At 40.9% G+C, this 22,081-nt stretch overlaps 1 protein-coding gene across 3 annotated transcripts in view; it reads left to right on the top strand.

Annotated features, from left to right (window-relative positions):
- Positions 1-22,081, top strand: part of phkb (phosphorylase kinase, beta) — a 200,326-nt gene that overhangs the window by 3,575 nt on the left and 174,670 nt on the right. For 2 of the 3 annotated variants that reach the window (XM_034105160.1, XM_034105169.1), the window contains exons 2-3: positions 1,833-1,919; positions 21,278-21,416. In XM_034105160.1, the coding sequence (XP_033961051.1) occupies positions 1,833-1,919; positions 21,278-21,416 (226 nt within the window). Of the gene's footprint in view, positions 1-16; positions 111-1,832; positions 1,920-21,277; positions 21,417-22,081 lie in introns of all 3 variants that reach the window. The other variant, XM_034105177.1, reaches the window with a different exon arrangement.

Here is a 22,081-nt window from a genome sequence, read left to right as displayed (position 1 = left end):
CTGTGAATTGCTGTAGATTTGTGATTTAGCTGAGAGAGACCATTGGCCTTAATTGCACCTTTTGAGAATGGCTGCAAATGCCCGGACACATCGGAAAGTAGAAATACTCGGTAAGTAGTGTCAAAGTCTCTGAGGAACACAATGCAGAGTCAGCCACACACAAGGCAGCAGAGGGTAACGATTAAAATAAATGATTATAAACACATGCTGAAAAAAAAAGTTTATGGTATTCTTTTTCTTTTCATTTTCTGGTATAGTTTTATTAGTTCAGCCTCTATATGACTTTGTTCAATAACTTATATACCTAAATTATATATTTCAAACTCGCGTATCATAATGTGTGTAGTTCTTTCACAGTAAGATTGTTGTACTTTAACCAAAAACAATGTCATTGGATAACTCACAGGACAGATATTATTATGTGTTCCTGCCTTCCTGCTTCAAACAACTTTGTTTGTCTTGTAACTCAACTGTATATAAAGTTTTTAAATGTATCCTAAGAAATAATTTTTGTTTTGACCAGATATGGGAAAGTTATTGGACTGTAGGTCAAAAAAACTTGTTTAAACAAAATATCATATACAAAATGTATGCAAAGTATTACTCTTTGTAATGCATTAAACATTTGACATTTTCTTTTCAAAACTATTTTAAAAATGGACTTCTTTGACTGATATGAATTTGTTCTGATCTTTGTTTTAGTAAATACAAATAAATTAGATATTGGCTTATCTTAGGTTTAAAAGTCATATTTTGTTGAAGTTGGCAAATGTATTTGGATACAGTATTGGTAACTTTATTTACTGATATGAGGTAACCAGCCATGTGGAGAGTAATTATATTCGAATCTTAAGAAAACACAAGTCATTCACACGCTCGATTTCTCTTTTGCTGTTGGCACATTTGATGTGGTGTTACATTACACATCATTTGTGTCTTATGTTGGTTTAGCAATATACTAGTCTTCTTGTTCCTCCACAGTAAACATGACAGACCCAGAAGTGACACCCTAACATTTACATTATGAATGAAGTCACTGCATGGACTCCAGTGTAAAAGGTCTGCATCACTGAAGTCCATCTAGGATTGTTTCAAACTACATTACCAACACTAAACACATTTGTCTGATCTTTTATTATAAATTACAATTGGAATTATTGGACTGCCTCTATGCTCTTTTAAAGTGTTATCTTTAAAAGGAGATGGATTGGCTTTGTCCCCAGCAACTTTTAAGCTGATGAAAATATGCTAATTTCAGCTTGAATGTGAATTTTTCAGTACCTGTGGTATTGACCCAAGGTCGAACCCATTAAAATGCAAATGTCAGCAGAGGGAACAGATGGAGGTTTCCCTCAAACTCCAGCTCTCTCTCAGCTCAGAGCAGAACGTTAGGTGATATATGGTGGCAAGCCACACACATTAACATTTGAATCTTGTGCTCCGGGCCTGCACATTGCTTTGTTTGCCGAGTTATTTGTAATGCATTGTGTTGCAGTGAAAGAAAGACTTTCTTGATGGCATGTGTGCATTGTTTTATTTCTTTGTTTTCTCTGCTTCTTATTTTCTCTTAAACCAATTGAAAGATATAAGAGCATTTTATAAAACAATTGGCTATAGAAATTACATTCAATGAGAAATCGTCTTTGATTTTCCTGCAGTTTAGTCATTCAGGAATGTTGTTGGTGAACATCGGGAAGATAAATGATCGCGACTCATTCGTAATGTTTACTTTGAGGATAAATGCGACAGAATAGGCATACATTTTAAAATATATGCTATAGGTCAATATCTAAAGAGTTAAATGTGTGTGTAACAGATGTGTCCTTCCTCAGGTTCCATTTATGAACCCCTTAAGCTGTCCTTTCTGCAGCATGCGGATGAGCCCCTATGGGAGAAGCTGGACCGCTACTACAATGCTGGTATGTACACATATTTACTTTAAAACATAGTATGAGGCAGGCGTCAGATTAATTGGTCAATACAATTTCAGAAAATTGTAAAAAATGTCCATCCCAGTTTCTCAAAATCCAAAGTCTTTAAATGTCTTGTTGTGTTGGTCAGAAACCCAAAGATATTGACTGTAAAGGGGATCTATTATATGCTCACTTTCAGGTCCATATGTGTACTTTGTGTCTCACCTGTGACATGTCTCCATGCTTTAGTGCGCTCTTCATTTTCTCATACTGCCTGTGCTGCAGCACCTCTTGTCACCCTCTGTCTGAAACCAGAGCCCAGTCTGCTCTGATTGGTTAGCTGGCCGGCTCTGTTTTGATTGGTCAACCGCTTAAAGATGCCCTCCCACTAAGACTATCTTGTACAATGTGTTGGAGAACTAGCCAATAGAAATGCGAGAGTTACATCGTTATGTCACTTTGTTACCAAGTAAACAAAGGGTGACAGAGGCATTGTGGGGGATCGGTGGGAGAGAAACTTCCTTTCATGGGAACTTTGGGATTTTAAGATTTGCAGACCATTTACATGCACACAAACCAACATGTATGTCGCATTTTTGAATGAGAAATTACTTGAAAGATTAAATGATTATCCCAGAAGTTAATTATTATTTTTCCATTCATCGACTTAACGTACGGCTCTAATACATCTCAATGCATTATTGAACAAATGAAACGGACGTTCTCCTAAGTGCACTGTGACTGCACACACAGGTTGTTGCTGATACCGTGTCCCAGGAATACATCATTTTTATCTCTTAAAACATTAAAGCCCACTAACAACAATGGCCCTACTGTTGAGCTAATGCATAACAGCTAGCAGTTGTTTTGTCATTGCCAATATGCTCAAATTGCAGCCTCGGGTATAGTGATGACATCTTGCAGACTGACATTATTGTTTAGTAAGAAATTGTTCTCAGCTAGCAAGATAAAAGCAACACAGAGGTTGCCGGGTGTAACAGGAGCAGAACACATTCACCCAGCATGCACTGATCGGAATGTACCGTACTTTTCGGACTATAAAGCGCACCTGCATATAAGCCGCAGCAGCTAAATTGTCCGTCTGTCTTGCTCTCGTTCTGTCTCTCAGTTCCACTTTTACTTTGGCGCGCTACCTGTCTCACTCTTTCCCGGCCTCCAGCTTTTCCTGCTGGAGCCCGCCGCTTAAAGGTAGCGGGCGCAGACCGGTCATAGAGCCCATAGTGTTAGTGGTGGTTAATTTTACCTGTAAAATCCATAGATCTAGGAGGTTCCCTAGTGGCCGTTAGCGGTACAAAAAAATGGGGGAAAAAGTCGCAGCTTATAGTCCGAAAAGTACGGTAATTCAATGCAGAGTGCTCTGACTTGGTTTGGCACTGCACTGAACTCAGCTGATAGTGTTTGCTTGGGAGGTAGGTGTAGAATCATGTGGGGGTTACTGCACGAGATAGTCTTACTGTTTTGCCAAAGTCTTTGAATGATGATATGATGGTAAAGACCAGATATTGATTAAGAAGATCCCATCACTGTTTTATTACTTCTCAAACACATTAGCAATATCAAACACAAATAGTGTAAAGTCGCCCACATTTTCCCAGGCACGTTTTTGCACACTTACACATCAGCTTGTTCAGAAGAACCCAGAGGAGATGTTTCTTTGAAGACGTTTTACTTTGTGGTTATGACTGATACTGTGGCAGGGTCAGTCAAAAACAAAAAAAACAAAAGGGATGATGATAGATCACTGGAAAACCATTGCTTTTTCTCAATTAGGACCCTTTTCTTATAACACTGCCATGTTGTTCACTTTGAACACTTGCACAGTGGGAATTTGACCACATAGCATTGTCTCAAATCCCACATGGCTGCTGTTCTCTCACTGGAAGTGCCCATCACCAGGGTTAGCTCGCTATCAACAGGGTTCAAAAGGGATGCTAATTGGTCTCATCCTCCTAGTCCGGTGTATATATGGCTTTACATTAATATAATAATTTGGCTTGTTGGCTAAACCAACACCTGGTGTTTCCTGAAATGCTGTATCGTTTCCTGAAATGCTGTATCGTTTCCTGAAATGCTGTATCGTTTCCTGAAAGGCTGTATCGTTTCCTGAAATGCTGTATCGTTTCCTGAAATGCTGTATCGTTTCCTGAAATGCTGTATCGTTTCCTGAAATGCTGTATCGTTTCCTGAAAGGCTGTATCGTTTCCTGAAATGCTGTATCGTTTCCTGAAATGCTGTATCGTTTCCTGAAAGGCTGTATCGTTTCCTGAAATGCTGTATCGTTTCCTGAAATGCTGTATCGTTTCCTGAAATGCTGTATCGTTTCCTGAAATGCTGTATCGTTTCCTGAAATGCTGTATCGTTTCCTGAAATGCTGTATCGTTTCCTGAAATGCTGCGGTGTTTTCAGAAATGCTGTTTTGACTTGCACTTCAGGGTCACCGCACAAAAGCCACGTACTCCAACTGTTTAAATGTTAGCTGTCAATTTAGCTGCTGCAAATCAAATACTTTATTTTGAAAATTGTATTGCTCCATTTAAGAATACAATTTAAAGAAAAAAAAAGTGTCATACAAGCATAATAAGCTAAAGTAGGAATGTGCATTGAAAATCTAAAGTAAAAACACATTTATATAGGAAATTAAGCGAAGGGTACACCCTTGATCCTGCTTAGCAATGGTCATGTTATTCTTGGCAGCTGTGTGTTAGCGAGTATTTATAACCTCCTAAATGTCCAAATTGACCAATCAGAATTGAGTATTCAACTAGGCCATCTAATAAAGTAAAACATTGAATAAATGATTAGTATTAAAGATATATTAGAAATGGTATAGTTTATAAAGGTTTGGCATGGTGTGCTAACATACCTAATACAAATGGTCATGTTTAGTTAACGATAGACCTCTCTCGTGTCAGAGGTTTTGACTTGTCATTTCATAAAAGCCCAGGTGCAACTAATAGCATTAATGATGGTTTCGTTCCTCTTTAGGTGTGCCAGTAAGTAATGGCAGTGAGCCAGCACAGTACAGTATCAAGGCCCTGTCACTGCAACAGCTAAACTGAAGGCTGCCGTTGCAATCGTATCAGCTACACCTGTGTTTGACATGTGACAATGTCTGCTCAGAGAAAGGTCTGTGACTGTGTCCACACCAGATACAGCTTCAATGAAAGGAGAAGTGGTCAGAGGGAAAGAGGAAGTAATGAGACAAGAACAAGAAAAAAAAGCAATTGTACAGAAAAAAAAGCAATTGTACAGAAAAAAAAGCAATTGTACAGAAACCTAGAGAAACAAAAAGGTGTTAAATAAAAAAAAGCCATAACAAAAACAAGTATACAACTATACAGAGCTTATGAAGACAAAACATTGCAGAGTAAAGTGATAGTGCTGTTTATAAATTGGCAGTAGAGTAGACTAATATAAAATTGCAGAAGTCATAGCCACTGATTATATGATTAAGTTATTGTACTTTGTATAGTTATATAGATGTCAAAGAAATATAACGCACTATAAATAAAAAATAAATAACATAACATATAAACATAATATAGTATTATCTGGTTAATTATGATGTAGTATGACATGTAGAATATATATATATATATATATATATATGTAGTGCTGCGTACCTGGACTCACATTCAGGTTCAGGTCCGGACTCAAGTCCAGAGGTTCAGGTTCGGACTTATAAGTCCGGACCTGAACCCATGGCTTGTGTCAAGTTGTGTGAGAAACTGAAGTGAACTTATTGTGAGCTAATTATCAATTGAAAAGAAGCTCATAATCAACTCAAATTCAAACTCGTCAGGTTTATTGTGCTCCCTTCCAACTTGTGTCTACATTTCTCTACAAAGTACAAATGTAAAAAAAACACTTTTTGCCACTTAGTCTACAAATGACTTATGACAGCAACTACAGTGAACTACTACAAAGTTCAAACATTTATTTCATTTACCAAACTAAAGTAACCAAACAGTCCCTGAGCTGACTGAGCCTAAATCCTTTAAAGCCCCGCAGCATTGTGTTTACATGACCCGGGCCGTGACGCCGTAAACCAAACTAAAGGAGTTGGCTACACTTCCAATATGGCGACCAGCAGCCCACGCTGTCCACTATGTCTAAGCCAATCACATCGCTAGCTTCCCTTGACGTCACACAGATCTCGCGAGCAGTTGCGATATTTTGCGAGACTTCGTGAGTTCAGTAATGGCCGCCATATCAGAAGCCGACACAATGTTTTTCGTCTTTTCTCAGCGCAAATGTCTCGATCTATGGAAGGTTTTAGATGGTTTAGAACAAAAAGGAGAATATACGTAAGTGCTAGTTTTTTTGCGAGTCCAAGTACTGGTTCCCGACGTTCCGGTTTTAACCGGACTTGAACCAAAAATGTTTACAAGTCCAGTACCGGTTCGGCGTACCGGTACGCAGCACTATATATATATATATATATATAAAATCCAAGTAAAATCAATACAGGTAGCAGCAGTCACTTGTTCTCAGTTCCGCAGCAGGACCCTGTGTAGCATCTGGCTGTTGAATTCTGGGAATACGGCACAGGATGCTGTCCCAGAGGATCAGTGATCAGTGATTGTGCAACTGTGAACACACTATTGGATTTTCTCAGTTGCTCCAGTTGAAGTCCAAAAAAAAACAAGAGTACCGCAGGAAGATCTGAACTGGGTCAGGGTTAGGGTTTAACATTTCTGCTATGGCGCACTGTAAAAAAACTGAAATACACGACCACTTTTCTTCCTGGCTCATTTAAATGATGATAGAACAAAAGAAGAACTTGAACTAGGAGCTTTTTTAAGATGACCTATATCGTATTTTCTCCAGAAGATATTTCACAGAGTTGCACCTTAAAGGTTGTTCAAACTAGGCTAAAGGGACCGTCAGCATTTTGCACCAAAGGTAAACTAAACACAAGCCAAGACGCTTGAGGATTCTTCAGATCGATCGATCACATTGTGTGTTCGCTTTGCGGTAATAGAGCAGCATGTCCCAGCGTGTTTCAACTAGGAATAGTCGAGGTAAATGCCTCAGACAGTCACAGTCAGGTCGTGGTGTTAAAGAAAAATCACTGATGCTCTGTTCGGCAAGTCATTAGTTAAATCCAAATTAGAGCAGGTCATTCAAAAAGAGCTGAGAGCCACAAAACGTGAAGAAGTAGGATTGCAGGTAATTGCACAGACATTGCACAGGTTTTTTTTTATAAGAATTCTCACCTGAATAATTTCTTTAAAGAACAGCAACATTAGGTTTATATCCGGGTTTCCTTACTTTGCAGCAAACGTTTAACAAATAATGTAGTTACTTTGAATTCATAGGAAAACAAAGAAAACACATAGGTTGTTTCTTAGCCTACTTCTAAGTTAAACAAATTATTCAGAGAAGAGATGCTGACCTTCCATTTTAATAATTATGTGGGAAATTATTCCTTGATAGTTATCAACCATACAACACTCCTCATGCTTACCTGCTGGTAGTCTGAATCCTCATCTGCTTTGTCATCTTTTTGTTCTGTAAAGCATAGCAGCCCAAATTAACTTCACATTATAAGTTGTCATCTTGTAACTAAAAAGAATACTGCATGAAGGGATGTTTTATTTACAGTACATGCTCTTCGTCATTAATAATTGTCACTACTTAAAATGACACACAGCCTTCAAGGGAACGATTTATCAAACCCCTATACAAATGTGGATATATAGGGATTTCCTTTCTTCTTCCTTCAGAATAAATTGTGTTTCCCAATCGCTTATTATACTTTCCTTTATATTTTAGAAACATTTTTGTGTTTACTAATGTTCATTACAAAGAAAAAGCATGATGCAAATCCCACCTTTTGGTTAGGGTTCATCTCAGGCCACGGGTTTACATGAGACTCTAAGAAACAGCTTCTGCCAGCAGTGAACAGTTAAGAGGCAGATAGCTCCTCTAACCCAGCTGTGGAGTGGTAATGCGTCCCGTGTGGAAGGTTATGTTCCGGGCTGGATGCACCATTTTCTCACATGAACACTCTCCTGGCAGATATGACACAGCCCATTGGTCTGCCCTGATGAAGGGCACGTGTATGTGTTGTATGCCGTCAGTTTATTGCGTCTGTGTATCCATTAGGGTGCATGTGAATGTGTGTTTGGAAATGAAAAGACAGAAGACAATAAACAGAGCTTAATGTGCAACAGGTGTAGCTCTCAGTTGGAACTGATTTGCTACTATCAGCGAGCGCAGCGTAGCCTCCAGCATCAGCTGCGTGGAAACCCCATAGATTTACGGAGAAAAAAAGCATCCGCCAGATTGCAGTGTGTCGAGAACGCAGCGTAGGACATTGGGCTTGTTTAATTGTTGTGTTGTGTGGCGGCTGCAAGCGCTTGTCCAATCCTAGCGAGGGAACAAAGCCAACATTGTTATCGGGTGCACCCAGGCCTGCCTGCCAAACCAATACACCTGCTTTCTGTTAGTTTCAGGGAGAAAAGAGGTGGATGGGTGAGGCATGGCGTGACAATGACAAATCAAACCAGTTCCGTGTTTCCTCCTTTCTCTTTCTTTGTTGTATAACCAGCATTAAGCGGCGATGCTGTTGTGATAGGGATGTCCTTTAGAAAAGAGTGAAAGTTGAACTCCATCCCTCTCCTTTTCTCCCCTCTTCATTCATTCCCCAACCTCTCTATGGTTTCTTATTTATGTGGCAATATGGCCACACTCCATTGACTCCTTCCTGATAATACTGGAGGCAGAAGGCGCTATCGCTCTGCCGTCTGGCTCACACCGATTAAGGAATGGAGAAAACACTTTTTTTTATACTTTTCTAGTCATTATTATAAGATTTTTTGCAAAACATAAGGTTGCCTAAGCTGTTTTTGTCTTCACTTTGTTTTTAATTTGTTTCAATTCCCCACACTCTTTTGCAATGTTTAGCCATTTAAATCAGTCCATTTTGTTCAAGTGTCTTGTATTTGGGGTTATCTGTATCTCAATACATTATATTTGCAGATAGCCTGTAATCATAAGAGAATGAAGGAAGAGTATAAAGGTTGCCCTGATTGTTTTAATAAGAGTAATCTAACTGTGAATAACAAAACAGACCTTGTTCTTGACATATTGATTACATAGTTATGGATTTTGTTTAAGAAGCAAACGAATAACAATACAAACTGTGACGAAAAGTAACATTTCTGACACTGAAGTAAAAGAGACAGTTAATTTAAAATGTGAGATTTAAATGTAATCATACTAACATGACATTTGTTTTGAGATTTGCTTTTTTTGTGGAACGGCTTTAGTCACATTTTCATTTGACAAATATGCAAATATGAAATACTCAACATAATACCTTTTACATTTGCATAACTGCTGAAAATGTGCTGTATTTATATGGAGGTTATTCCCTATCTTTATTCAAGAGCGTGTTGTTTCAATTTGAGAGCACAATTGATTGATTTCACATTCAGATTTTGTATTCAAACCCTGTCAAAATATGTATCTTTTTGTCTTAGTTATTTCATTGTTTAGGAATGGAGAAATATAACTTTTCTTCATGTCATTTCTAATTTAAGATCATATGTTTCCCTTACTAAGTATAGGTACAGTTCATGTTACACAATTTATTGTGCATTTCTCTGAAGCAAATGTGGTGAGGGCAACATACGATCTTAAATACAAAAATGACTTTACTTCTTTTATTACATTTCCCCTTTCCTAAACAATGAAATCACTAAGAAAAAAAGAAACACATTTTGTTGTCAGTTGCCTAGCAACAGTGTTCACGTAATGTACAACACTTGAAAGCCAGTTATTATCATAGATGTGCCGCAAATATGACTACCAAATGAATTTGCAGGAAGTAAAGTTAACGTTAATAGTACCATTAAAATAAAAAGTCGTAAATAAAGCAAGTGAAGTAGACTGCATTTAGTAAAGCCGTGGAGGGAGTTTATATAAACCTGGTTAAAGAATCCCTTACGGGACGCTTTAATAAGTAAAGCGAACGCGCCAGCAAGACGACACTTCACCTGGCCTCCTATTGGTTGAGGGATTTTGAAATGGTTTTTGCACAGAAAAAATCTAAGCGCACAGAAGCAGCCTGAGTGCGAGGAGAAGGTTTTAAAGTGGAAAACAGGAAATCTGTAAGCAGCAATATATCTGAGTGCAAGCGTGCAGTTTGAGCAGAAGCAGAGCAGATCTAAATGCAAGGACAGGGTTTGACTGAAAGAAAGACAAAATCTGAACATGAAATCAATAAATGATGCTCTCAAATTGAAAGAACACTCTCTTGAATAAAGATAGGGAATAACCTCCATATATTTAAAGTACATTTAACAAGGTTAAATTAATGGACTGTAAAATAAATGTGTTTTCTTGGTTTCAATCAATTATGTTTAGCATATTACATCTCTTCTTGATTGTTAATCACAAATATGTGCACTGAAGTGCTCAACACTCAAATAAATGGCTAAGCATTTTGCAACCCCAAAAAAACCACACAAATAATTGTAAAATAATACATGTTTAGTTTTAGGGGGAGTAAGGTATTGTCACTATTTGTATTTGACCTACTCGGCTATACTAGCTAGGCTTCTCATCCAACTCTCAGAAAGAGAGTCCCTTTTAAGTTGAACTATTGCTTTATTGAGTCAAACTTTCTTTGTGAGCTGATGCTAGTCTGTCAGCATTTTGTTGTTGTGTTTTTATGGACACTGCATTTGTCTTTAATTTCATTTGACTTCATGTCACAGATGTTATATTGCAGGCAACATTATGAACTCCTGAGCTTCAACCACTCCAACGCTCCAACCGGCACCTCAGTCATTAAACAACTTGGACTTCTTCGTCGGCCTCGCTATATCCACCGAAGCCCAAGAAGAAGACAAACTGTATATTCCCAGCACGGAGTTACAGATATGCCATCCATCCACTCTGTCTGCCGTCGTGCCGCACATCTGACGCGTCATCAGAGCCCGTTCATGGCGGGGTCAAATCGCGCCAGAAACATTGCGAGACCACTGCATGAATACACGGAGAGCATCGCGAGATCGCCACACACGAAGGAGTCTGGAAAACGTGGAGTGGATTACAGCCTACTCCGGCCCCTACCGAGATTCACCACATCTTCCAAAGCCAAAATAGAACTTCTGAATACACAATCCCTCAGTAATAAAGCATCCTTCATTCATGACCACATCTCTGATGAGAAAATGGACTTCATGTGCCTCACGGAAACCTGGCATCAGCCAGAGGTTTACTCCACCCTCAATGAAGCTTGCCCTCCTGGCTACAGCTACTTGGAGAAAGCCCGCAGCACTGGTCGTGGTGGAGGCCAAGCTGTCATCTACCGAAAGGAATTGGAACTGTTACTCCTGCCCCTGCCTGTATTGTCCTCTTTTGAATGCCTTGCATTTAAATGTAAACCCCCCTTTGCCCTGACAATACTTCTGATCTACCGGCCACCCAAACCCAACTCAGCCTTCATCCCAGAGATACAAGACCTTCTCACTACGCTATGCACAACCTCTGCCAATATTATCATACTTGGAGATTTTAATATTCACGTCGACTCCCCCTCCTGCCACTTTGGCACTGAGTTTCTGCTACTTCTGGACTGCCTCAACTGACACAGCATGTTAATGTCCCCACACACGCCAAGGGCCACACACTCGACCTGGTCATCACAAACTCCGCCCCCATCAGCAATCTGCTAGTGTATGACCTGGGGGTGTCTGACCACAAGACCATCTCTATGGAGCTCTCTTTCCAATCCCCACTCAGCAAGCCCAAACGCCAAATCCGCTTCGGGAACCTGAGGAACATCAACCCGGACACCATGACCCTGGACCTCCAGCATCTTTCTTCCGCCAACTTCTCATCAGTAAGTGAGTCAGTTGCATATTACAACCAGTCCCTTAAGAGTCTCCTTGATCTGCACGCCCCCCTCAAAACCAGGATGGTCACCTTCTCGCGCTCAGCCCCTTGGTACACCGGCGAACTGCGGAGAATGAAGACAGCTGGGCGTGTCCTTGAGCGGCGGCTCAAGGCCTCAGGACTCACTGTTCACCGGTTAGCCTATCATGAACACCAGAAGGCCTATGCACAGTCCCTCAGAGATGCACGGTCCCAGTACTACTCCTCCCTCATCAACAACAGTACTGGAAACTCCAAGCAACTCTTCTCCACCATAAACCACCTCCTCAAACCCCAAAGTCCTCTACACTCCGACTCCAATGAGAAGCCGTGTGGCAACTTTGCCGCCTTCTTCACTAACAAAGTTGATACTATCCGCTCCCTCCTCTCTAGCCCCTCTGCACCTCCAGTTACAACTGCTGACCCACAGCCTGGGACAACCCAGCCTCTTCGCTGTTTCACGGACATCTCTCAGCGAGAGGTTGAGGGCATCGTTAGGAGGATGAAGCCCTCCACCTGTGTCCTGGACCCCCTTCCGTCAGCTCTTGTAAAATCGTACATCTGTACCATGAGCCCCATGATCACTAAGATCGTAAACCTCTCACTCCAGGCTGGCCATGTCCCCTCTGCCCTAAAAACCGCTGTCATCAAACCTCATCTCAAAAAACCCTCCCTTGACCCGGGAGTGCTAGCTAACTACAGACCCATTTCCAACCTTCCTTTTCTATCAAAAGTGCTGGAAAAACTAGTTGCTGCTCAGCTCCAGGACCACCTAAACTCCAAAAACTTATTTGAGAAATTCCAGTCTGGTTTCCGCTCAGGCCACAGCACATAAACTGCCCTGGTCAGGGTCACCAATGACCTACTGATGACGGCTGATGCTGGCTCTCCCTCTCTCCTCATCCTCCTCGATCTCACTGCAGCTTTCGACACCGTCGATCATGGCATCCTCCTCCATCGTCTGCACTCCACCATCGGACTCTCTGACTCTCCCCTTGACTGGTTCAGATCATACCTCACCGGGAGAACAGAGTACGTCTCCTTGGGCGAGGCAGAGTTGGGTACCCACAACATCACCTGTGGTGTCCCTCAAGGATCAGTTCTCGGCCCCACCCTCTTCACACTCTCCATGCTCCCCCTTGGCTCTATCATCAGCCGACATGGAGTATCATTCCATTGCTACGCTGATGACACCCAACTGTACCTCAGGATCAACCCTACCTCCTCTGCAGCCCTGCCTTCACCCACACTCACTGCCTGCCTGGAGGAGATACAGGCTCCAAGACCGAAGCCATTATAGTTGGCACCCCACACCAGGTTCGGTAATCCACCATCACCACCATCACCTTCTCCGGCCAGGACATTACCCTCTCCTCAATAGTCACCAACCTGGGTGTTAAAATGGACGCCCATCTGACCTTTGAGCCCCACATTAAACAGCTGTGCAAGAACTCCTTTTATCACCTCAGGAACATCGCCAAACTCTGCCCCACACTCACTCTGTCTGATGCCGAAAAGCTGGTCCATGCCTTTGTCTCCTCCAGGCTGGACTACTGCAATGCACTCCTCATCGGGATCCCTAACAAAAGCATCCAAAAGCTCCAGTACATTCAGAACAGCGCTGCTAGGATCCTGATGAGGGTGCGCAAATATGATCACATCACCCCCATCCTTAAAGCACTACACTGGCTACCCGTGGAACTGAGGATCGAATTCAAGGTCTCCGTCCTCACCCACCAGTGTGTCCATGGAACTGCCCCTCCCTACCTCAAGGAACTCCTCACCCCCCATACCTCCTTGCGGACCACCCGTTCCAGCAACTCCAATTTCCTCAAACCCCCCAGGACTAAGCTCCGTACTATGGGAGACCGGGCCTTCTGCTCGGCTGCTCCCAGCCTGTGGAATGTTCTCCCAGACCAAATGAGAGCACCACAGACCGTGGAGGCTTTTAAAAAAGGCCTCAAAACACATCTCTTCAAAAGAGCCTTTGCCTAGACATTTTTATCACCCTTTTATTTTTTTTTATTTTTTTTTTATTGCTTTTTTATTAATTCTACCGTTTTGTGTAATGTTTATTTATACTGTTCATGTTCACTACTTGTAGCACTTCGGGATTTGAATTCAAATATGAAGTGCTTTATAAATGGAACCCATTATTATTATTATTATTATGACAGGGTCAGCAGAACAGAAGTTGCTGTTGAGACTTCCACGCACAAAGAACTCACAGTTAGTGTATTTTCTCCTGGAGCATCTGCAGTGCTACTGTACAGATATGATCGTACATTATCTATCTTTCATCTCTTTATTTATTTCCCTTTTCAATCTATCTCTCATCTGCTCTCATTTTCTGCACCCTGTCGCTGCAGTGAAATGGCCCGTTGTAAAAGAGCAGACTGTGTGCGCCTGAGACATTAGCTGCTGATTTAGTGGGACATTAGCTTGATGGATGGCTTGGCAGAAAACTCCCAACAACAGTTGATTTGCATCCAGAGAAACTTGCAGCGTGAGGCTGAACAGCACTCTCATCATTTATGCTCTGCGTCTAATGATCACTTCCGCAGAACTGCAGAAGATGATGAAACTTTGAGTCCTTTACAATTCTAAATTAAATGAGAGCTCCACAACTCATTTCATCCTGGGCTCATCTGTAAAATACATTTGACATAAATGTATCTATAAAGATAGAAAGAGAAGATTTACCATATTGTAAAGCAGAGAAATAGATTAATGAGAAAAGGAAACATATTTCAGAGGACGACAGTTTATTTTGAAATGCTTATAATGCTGTCAAGTTAAACTTCAGTTAACTTTAAGAAAATGTTAGTGTAGCGTTTTTTGCATGAATTGCACTAACAACTATAACAATGACTGTTATGTGGGAGACCTACAAACACTGGCTTGCTTATTTGACTTTTTTAAAAACGTATTTTAAGACGAATTGTATGTTATCATTCCCTTTTTTTAATAGCTGTCACCCCATGATAACCTATGTTTGCAAAGTGTTTGCCAAGTATCATGGTTCTTAAATCTTTTTTTAAGAATCATGCAATTGCCATAAACTGACAGATAATTTAATATTTATAATCCTAGAGAATTGAAGTGAAACCTTTGATGAGCATAACATACACTTGATAAAAACGAGATACTGTACTTTAAAGGTGGGGTAGGTCATTTTGGAGAAACCAGCTCGAGTGCGCTAGAATTTGAAAATACACAGCCGGAAAAAATCTGCCACTTCCTTACAGAGCCCCTCCTCCAACACGAACGGACACGCACATGACCAATGAGGGCACGAGATAAGTTTGTGCACAGATGGAAGGCTGACAGGCAGGTAGGCCTCCAGTTACTTTAGCCGGGCCGGCTCATATGATTGGTTGTGCTTTTTACAGTACTACGGCTTCCACAGATGACATTTTTTAATGGATTTTTTGTCAAAGCACTTGAGATATTCATTGCTATCGGGATGTTAAGAGCATTCCATGGAATATAACAAAAAGTGTATCTCGAGCCGGTTTCTCAAACTTACCTACCCCACCTTTAAGGACAGCTGTAGCTTTCTAGAACAGTTCATAGATTTGTGGATGACCAGCTCTTTCCAGTTGAGTGTAATCAGCAATACATCTTACAGCCTGTCAGATGCTACATGCACGCCTAATAGAGTGGAGCTGGAATTGCATGTTTTTGTAGGACTAGTTTTGTATGGATCCCAGTGGCGAACCGTGTCTATCACAACTGGACCTTCTGTACCCCCCTTTTATTTATATAATTAAATCGATTTTTTTGTTTGTTTTATCTGAGTGTTCTCTGAATACCTTGAAGGCCCTGACGGTTCACCACTGATGGATCCCAAGGGGTCCCTGGACTAAAAGCAATGGGATTGTTCCATTTGATCTTGGGTTATAGCTGAAAAGCAGTTCTGTGGCAAACAAAGGGTTAGGATACCAACACGTTTTGTTCAGCAGGATCATTTCCACGAATAAACACCACTTTTTATTGTTGAAGCATCAAGGCAATTGCCAGAAGTAAAAAGCTAATGTCAAGCTATAAACAAACTACATTAAGGTTGCGTGACTTTACTTCACCACTGCTAGGCTTAAGGCGGCTAATGTTTGGCACGATGACGTTTAGTAGTCTCATTTATTCACTTGTTTGAACCACAGTTTTTTAGACACATAGTTTCTTTGGACTTGTTTAGGGCATCTACCAAAAAACTCATACAAAAAACCATGGACTTGAAATACTAACTAATTTCAAGGTTTTGGGACTTATTCCTGCATAACTCGATATAGCCGTATTCAAGATGAACCTGTGCCCAAAGATGAATGTGTTCGGTGTGTCTGCGTGCGTGTTTACATTCCATTTACTTTGTCCTTACAAGGGCACAAACGTGCATGGGCCATTCTGTAGTCAGGGTTAACCTTTACAAGCTTGGCATTCACTTTAATAAGTCGTACACTAGGAGACCTGAGACTAGTCATCAGTCTCTTCACATGTCCATGCATGTAGGTGTGCACTTAATCAATGTGATACATAGAGGTGGAGTTGCTGACAGGTTTATTAATATTCCACTTAATTCACCCCATCAACCTCTGTATCTCATCACTAACTACACTGTCACCTTCAATTGACACATACACAATACACACATAAACATGCACATACACATATATTGTGTCTATTCAGATAGAGTGACATTCCTGCCCCCGTCGTTCCCCCAGTGCTTATTACTTTCACTCCTTTCACTCACATCCCTCCTCTTTTCCCCATCCCCTCTATCTCTCTTTCCCTCATCTCTGTCTCTTCCATCGTCCCTCTCCATCAGTCTCTTCCTCTCCGTCTCTCCTTAGCTCTGTAATGAACGACAGTGCAGAATGGATGTCCCCGTCATTTGCACCGGCATAATGTTCTGATGAAAAATGAAGTGATCCCTCCAGACAGATTAGTCCTCGGTGAGGGGACCTCTGCAGGAAAGGAGAATGTGCGTGTGTGTTTGAAACAGATGGATTACTTTCCCTGAGGCTGTTCTGTTTGAGTATGTAATATTTCAGCATATATTATTGGAGGCCTCCGTTCTGTTCACATTAAGAGCCTCCATCCGTTGATCTGTCCTCTGTAGCTAATGCCTAGAGTGAACTTTGTTGAACTTTAACCATCTTAGTGCTCATTGCTCATCCATTTAGTGCAGCCAGATATTCACAGCCACAACCCCAGGCGGGAAAAACATCTCCCTTATTCCCAAAGAAATGACCATGGTCATTACTTGCTGTAGAGCTTCCCTGCCCATCCATTAACACTAAAATAATGAGTAGAACAGAACCTGATTCTGGCACTGTAAAGCAGGGATTCAAATGTGTTTTGATGTTGAACCTACGTCACCCTACAGTAAGCATTGATCCAGTGGTATTCAGGTCTCAAGAAGTGTGGACAATTGGTTCCACCCCAGTTGTTCAGATGCTTGGCTGAACTTGCTTATCAATGTCTTCAATGTCTAAATAGAAACTGCCTCATATTTCAATATAATCGTTTGTGTGACCCAACCAACATGACTAATAATCTTTTTAATTACAAATTACCCAATTAAAACGGTGCCGTTTCTTATTGAAAATGGGTAAAAGTTGTGATGGTTTACAATATTTGTCATTATTATAACATATCATTCAGTTGCCACTGTCCGAAGCAACTAACAATAAGTGCAATCAACCAACAATAAACAACTTCAGAACAGCAAGATTCCAGCAGGTACATTAGCTTCCAATAAGGCAATCCATTAAAAGTGCTTCTGCATCGGCTTCAAGTAATCCAAACCTCTAACTTCCACATTCAGATGTGAGAAATAGTCTTTTTTATGTTGCCCAAGTGCAATCATATTCAGTCTGGTCGACTTTCAAGATGTGTAGATGTTCTGCTATCCTGATGTTATCAATGTTTCTCGATGCTATGAACATTTATAAAAACTAGCCGGTTGTTGGAACTGTGATTCTGACACTTTCAAACACTAACAAACCAAATCAAAACCATACCAAGACTAAGATTTGACAGCTACGATAGCGGCTTTGTGAGATAAAGCTTGTTCCTGTGTTTGGGGTAGGGAATAGAAGTAATCTGACAATTTGTTTACACATCCTACAACCAAGGCTTAAGACAAACTAATGATTCCAACATAATTAGGGATAGACATCTGATAACTGACATACTGCATTGCATGTATATGAGCTTTTACAATACCCAGGTTACTATACATTACATTACATGACATGTTACTTGATAGACGCTTTTATCCAAAGCGACTTGCATACTCAGTACTGTGGACAATCCTCACAGGAGCAATTTGGGGTGAAGTGTCTCAGGGACACAACGACATGCTGACTGCAGTGGGGTTTGAACCTGTGGTCCCCTGATCCCAACACCAACGCACAACCCACTGCCTCCCCTATCCTGCATGTCAACATGTTCTCTAATTACCAACCTAACGTGGTTATTTAAGTGCATGTAATGTATACACATCTCAAGTCAAGTATTGGTATTTTTTCAAAACAACTAACCATTGGTATTTTAAAGGTCCCCTATTATACTATACCTTGGTTGGTTACTGGCTAATGGTTACACAAGCCAACAAATCGTTATGACATCATAAAGTGGCCACATTTTCAGACAGGTTTTTATATAAATGGATCAGGACAAAAAGTGAGGGGGTCTTTTTTCCTGAAACGTTCAGAATCTCATGAAAAAGTGGATTTTGCATAATAGGTGACCTTTTTTAATAGCCTCTTGGCTAACTCTGGCACATTTACAGAAATGTTCATTAGTGTGCACTGTCCCTGTTAAATAAATGAATTTAAGCAATCATCCGAGCTCTACAGCTAACTCAGAATGCTGCAGCCCGACTGGTCTTCAACCTCCCCAAGTTCTGCCACACTACACCTCTCCTTCGCTCCGTTCACTGGCTGCCAGAATATGCTTCAAGACACTGGTGCTGGCCGAGCTGTGAGGGGATCAGCCCCTTCCTACATCCATGCCTTTGTTAAACCATACACTCCAGCACGTGCACTTTGCTCGGCGTCAAGAGGGACCCAGGAACCCCTCAAAAACACGCCAGTTTGCTATCCGGGCTCCTCAATGGTGGTATGATCTCCCCATTGAGATCAGGACTGCAGGAACATATCATCTGTTGCAGACGGAAAACGCATCTGTTTCGATTGTACCTAGGGAATTAAATTATTGCATTTTTTTTTTAATGTAGGCTTTGTATCTAATTCAGCAGACCTTACAATGTTAAGACTTGCTTGAAGTGAATATATCTACACTTTCCTTGTTGTTCAGAGTTTGAATCTTTATGGTTTTTGCACTTATTGTAAGTGGGTTTGGATAAAAGCGTCAAATGTAATGTACTGTAATGTAAGCAATATGCTGGGCTCAGAGTTCATGTTTGAGGAAACACATGAAGACGTTCTCTTGGTTAATTGTCTTCATTCTCTTGGTTGATTTCTTCGTTCTGATGCTGTGCAGAAGAGCGGAAACACTAGAGGCCATGGAGAGTTGCATTTTGTAACTGTTTAATAAGTGTTGGCATAGTGAAGTCTCTCAGAGGGAGACCAGAGGTCAGCCGTATCGTAGAACACCATTGGAGCTGGAATTGAGCCAGTTTGCTCTGAGTTCCTTCAGCGGAGTAGAAGTTCACGTCAATCCTCCTTCTCTTGTTGAAAACCTTAAAGACCAGGGGCCTTATTCATAAAGTTTCGCTTGTGCAAACATGTATTCCTTGTGAGAATATTCTCACAAAATACTGAATTCAGGGAAATGGTTTATGGTAGATTAACATGTAGAAATGAAAGCAAATAGATACAATAACCATCAGCATGAGAACATGTTTATGGCTTGAACTGAATGACATACAACAGAACTAGGCCATGCCTTAATTAAGATACAATTCTACAATTAGACCAATTCATTTCATCCTAGGCCTATAATCACATACGGGTGCATTTGTCTCGATCAATTACACCTTTTTAATAGAATAGCTAGCAACAGGGTCAACAACGCCTCATCAATAAGGTCAATGTTTCTGTCCTGACTTTGCTGAGAGTTGCTCGACAGATTCTGAGAGTTTTCTCTGAATGTTTCTAGATATGTCCCCTGATCACACTCCATTGAATTCAATCCTAAAAACCCTAATGGCAAAAAGGAAATGTCTCTATCTCTTCATGTTAGTCTAGAAACTACTGGTGAAGTATGTGCACATAACACGCAAGTCATCTTGTACAACTCCATGTCTATCATGTGAATGCCTTGCACGACATTCACATACTGTGTATACAGTACACTGGCTGTTGTTAGCTAATGCAGCACTATTTTAATATTCTGGTCGAGCAAAAATGGTGCTCTTAGTCCAAATGATATTATTCAAGGTATTTCGTATCCCAAATGCTATTCATGTGATCAAAGAAATACAGAAAGACGTGATGGTTTTCTTATCTGTTCATGGTTTCGTTTTTAGATTGTCCTTGGTGAGCCAAGAAAAGACAATTTTCCTGCCTTGACTTTTGATGGTATTATTCTGCTGCTGCCATTCACACTTCACACATCACCACTCACACTTCTCATCTTGAAAAGGCATCCATCTGTTATCACACTCTTGCAGTGTGAACTGCACATGCCTCCACTACACAAACCAAGCTTTTCTCATAATCACTTTATTACATGAAGGTTAACCTAATTTTACAACTTGGCCCAACATTTTCTAAATCAAATTGAACATAATTTAATGTAGTTTTTTGGAGTGTGAATAAGCATGAAAGGATGAAGCAGGGGCAATATCTGCATAGCTGGAGGAAGTGCACAGGTCCAGGAGGAAGCTGTAACCCTGCTTGAGGAGCTGGGTAAAAGTTAGATTCCCACACTTCACAAATGCATTCTAGCCTGGGCAACAAAAAAAAACAAAGTAGAAAAAATAGATGCTGGTGGTCAATTACAGTGTCCTCTCTGACCCTGGGACCGCCTCTTGGCCAGCTGACTGTGCAATGCTGAAGGACACTTGCTTTACGCATCTGTTCTTTAACATCTGAAAATTGATGAAAAATGCATTTGGTACTTATTTGTGATGGGAGCAATGTTGCTTCAGAGCAGTACCTGTGTAGGAGTAAAAACAGACTAGAGAAGGTCATTCAAAGTGTGTGGGAGCATCAAGGTACATGCTCTCAAAAACGGCATTCTCAGTGTAAGTTGAGTAATGATGTGAATACAAATTGTGTTTTGGACATAAAGCTGCACTGGCTGCATACATGTTCATCACATGAAGCATTACTACCTAGCCAGCTTCCATATTACACTTGATTACACTTGATTTCCCTGTTCTTTCAACTAATGTTGTTGGGTGTAATAATACCATAGTTCTTTTTGCAAGAGGTGTTGCGTCACAACTATTCTCTTCTACTCCGTCTCTTTCTATCTAGTCAAGACAACCATCCTGAACTACCAGAGTCCCACCACTGGCCTCTTCCCCATCAAAACATGCTCCACCTGCAAAGAGGCCAAGGTCCGGGACTCCCTGTACTGTGCTGCCAGTGCCTGGGCCCTGGCTCTGGCCTACCGGTGAGTACACAACAACTCCCTCTTGCACTCTAACAGTATCATCATGCAGGATGTGTTGCATGAACGCAGGTTTTACGGAATCATATGGCAATGGGTGTCTTCAATTGCATTCATTTGTACAGGTACATTGGTGCTTAGCTGTTTCAGGAATCATCTTCACGCTTAAGAAACCAAATATCAGATGAGTGTTTATGTAAACTGGGCATGGGCGTGCTGTTGTAACTAGGAAGCAGATTATCCTAATGCCACAGGTCAAGAAAATGGTTTCAAATAGCTCCAAACATCACTTTCCTCCTAATCATGTTTGCATTAGTAGCAGTATAAAAATGCAGAATACATCTTCCGCCAGCTGCTAGCATATACAACAGGGTCGGCAGCACCTGTAATTTGTTAGCCAAATTGAATTTTCCTCTGCTAGTCAAGGTTGATGTTGAAGGACAAGTTATGACCCAATCAGGAAGTGAACTTGGCTGTTTGCTTCCTCGTTTTTTCTTTCCAGACTAAAAAACAGCAGTTATTTAAAAGTCTTAGTTTTGGAGGTTTGAATGTTAATTAAAGGTGGGGTAGGTAAGTTTGAGAAACCGGCTCGAGATCGCTAGAATTTGAAAATACACAACCGGAGAAAATCTGCCACTTCCTTACAGAGCCCCTCCTCCAACACACAC

Source organism: Pseudochaenichthys georgianus, chromosome 3, assembly GCF_902827115.2.
Source record: "Pseudochaenichthys georgianus chromosome 3, fPseGeo1.2, whole genome shotgun sequence".
Taxonomy (NCBI): Eukaryota; Metazoa; Chordata; class Actinopteri; order Perciformes; family Channichthyidae; genus Pseudochaenichthys; species Pseudochaenichthys georgianus.
Note: the sequence above shows the minus strand (reverse complement) of the source record. Positions and strands in the feature narration are given on the sequence as shown.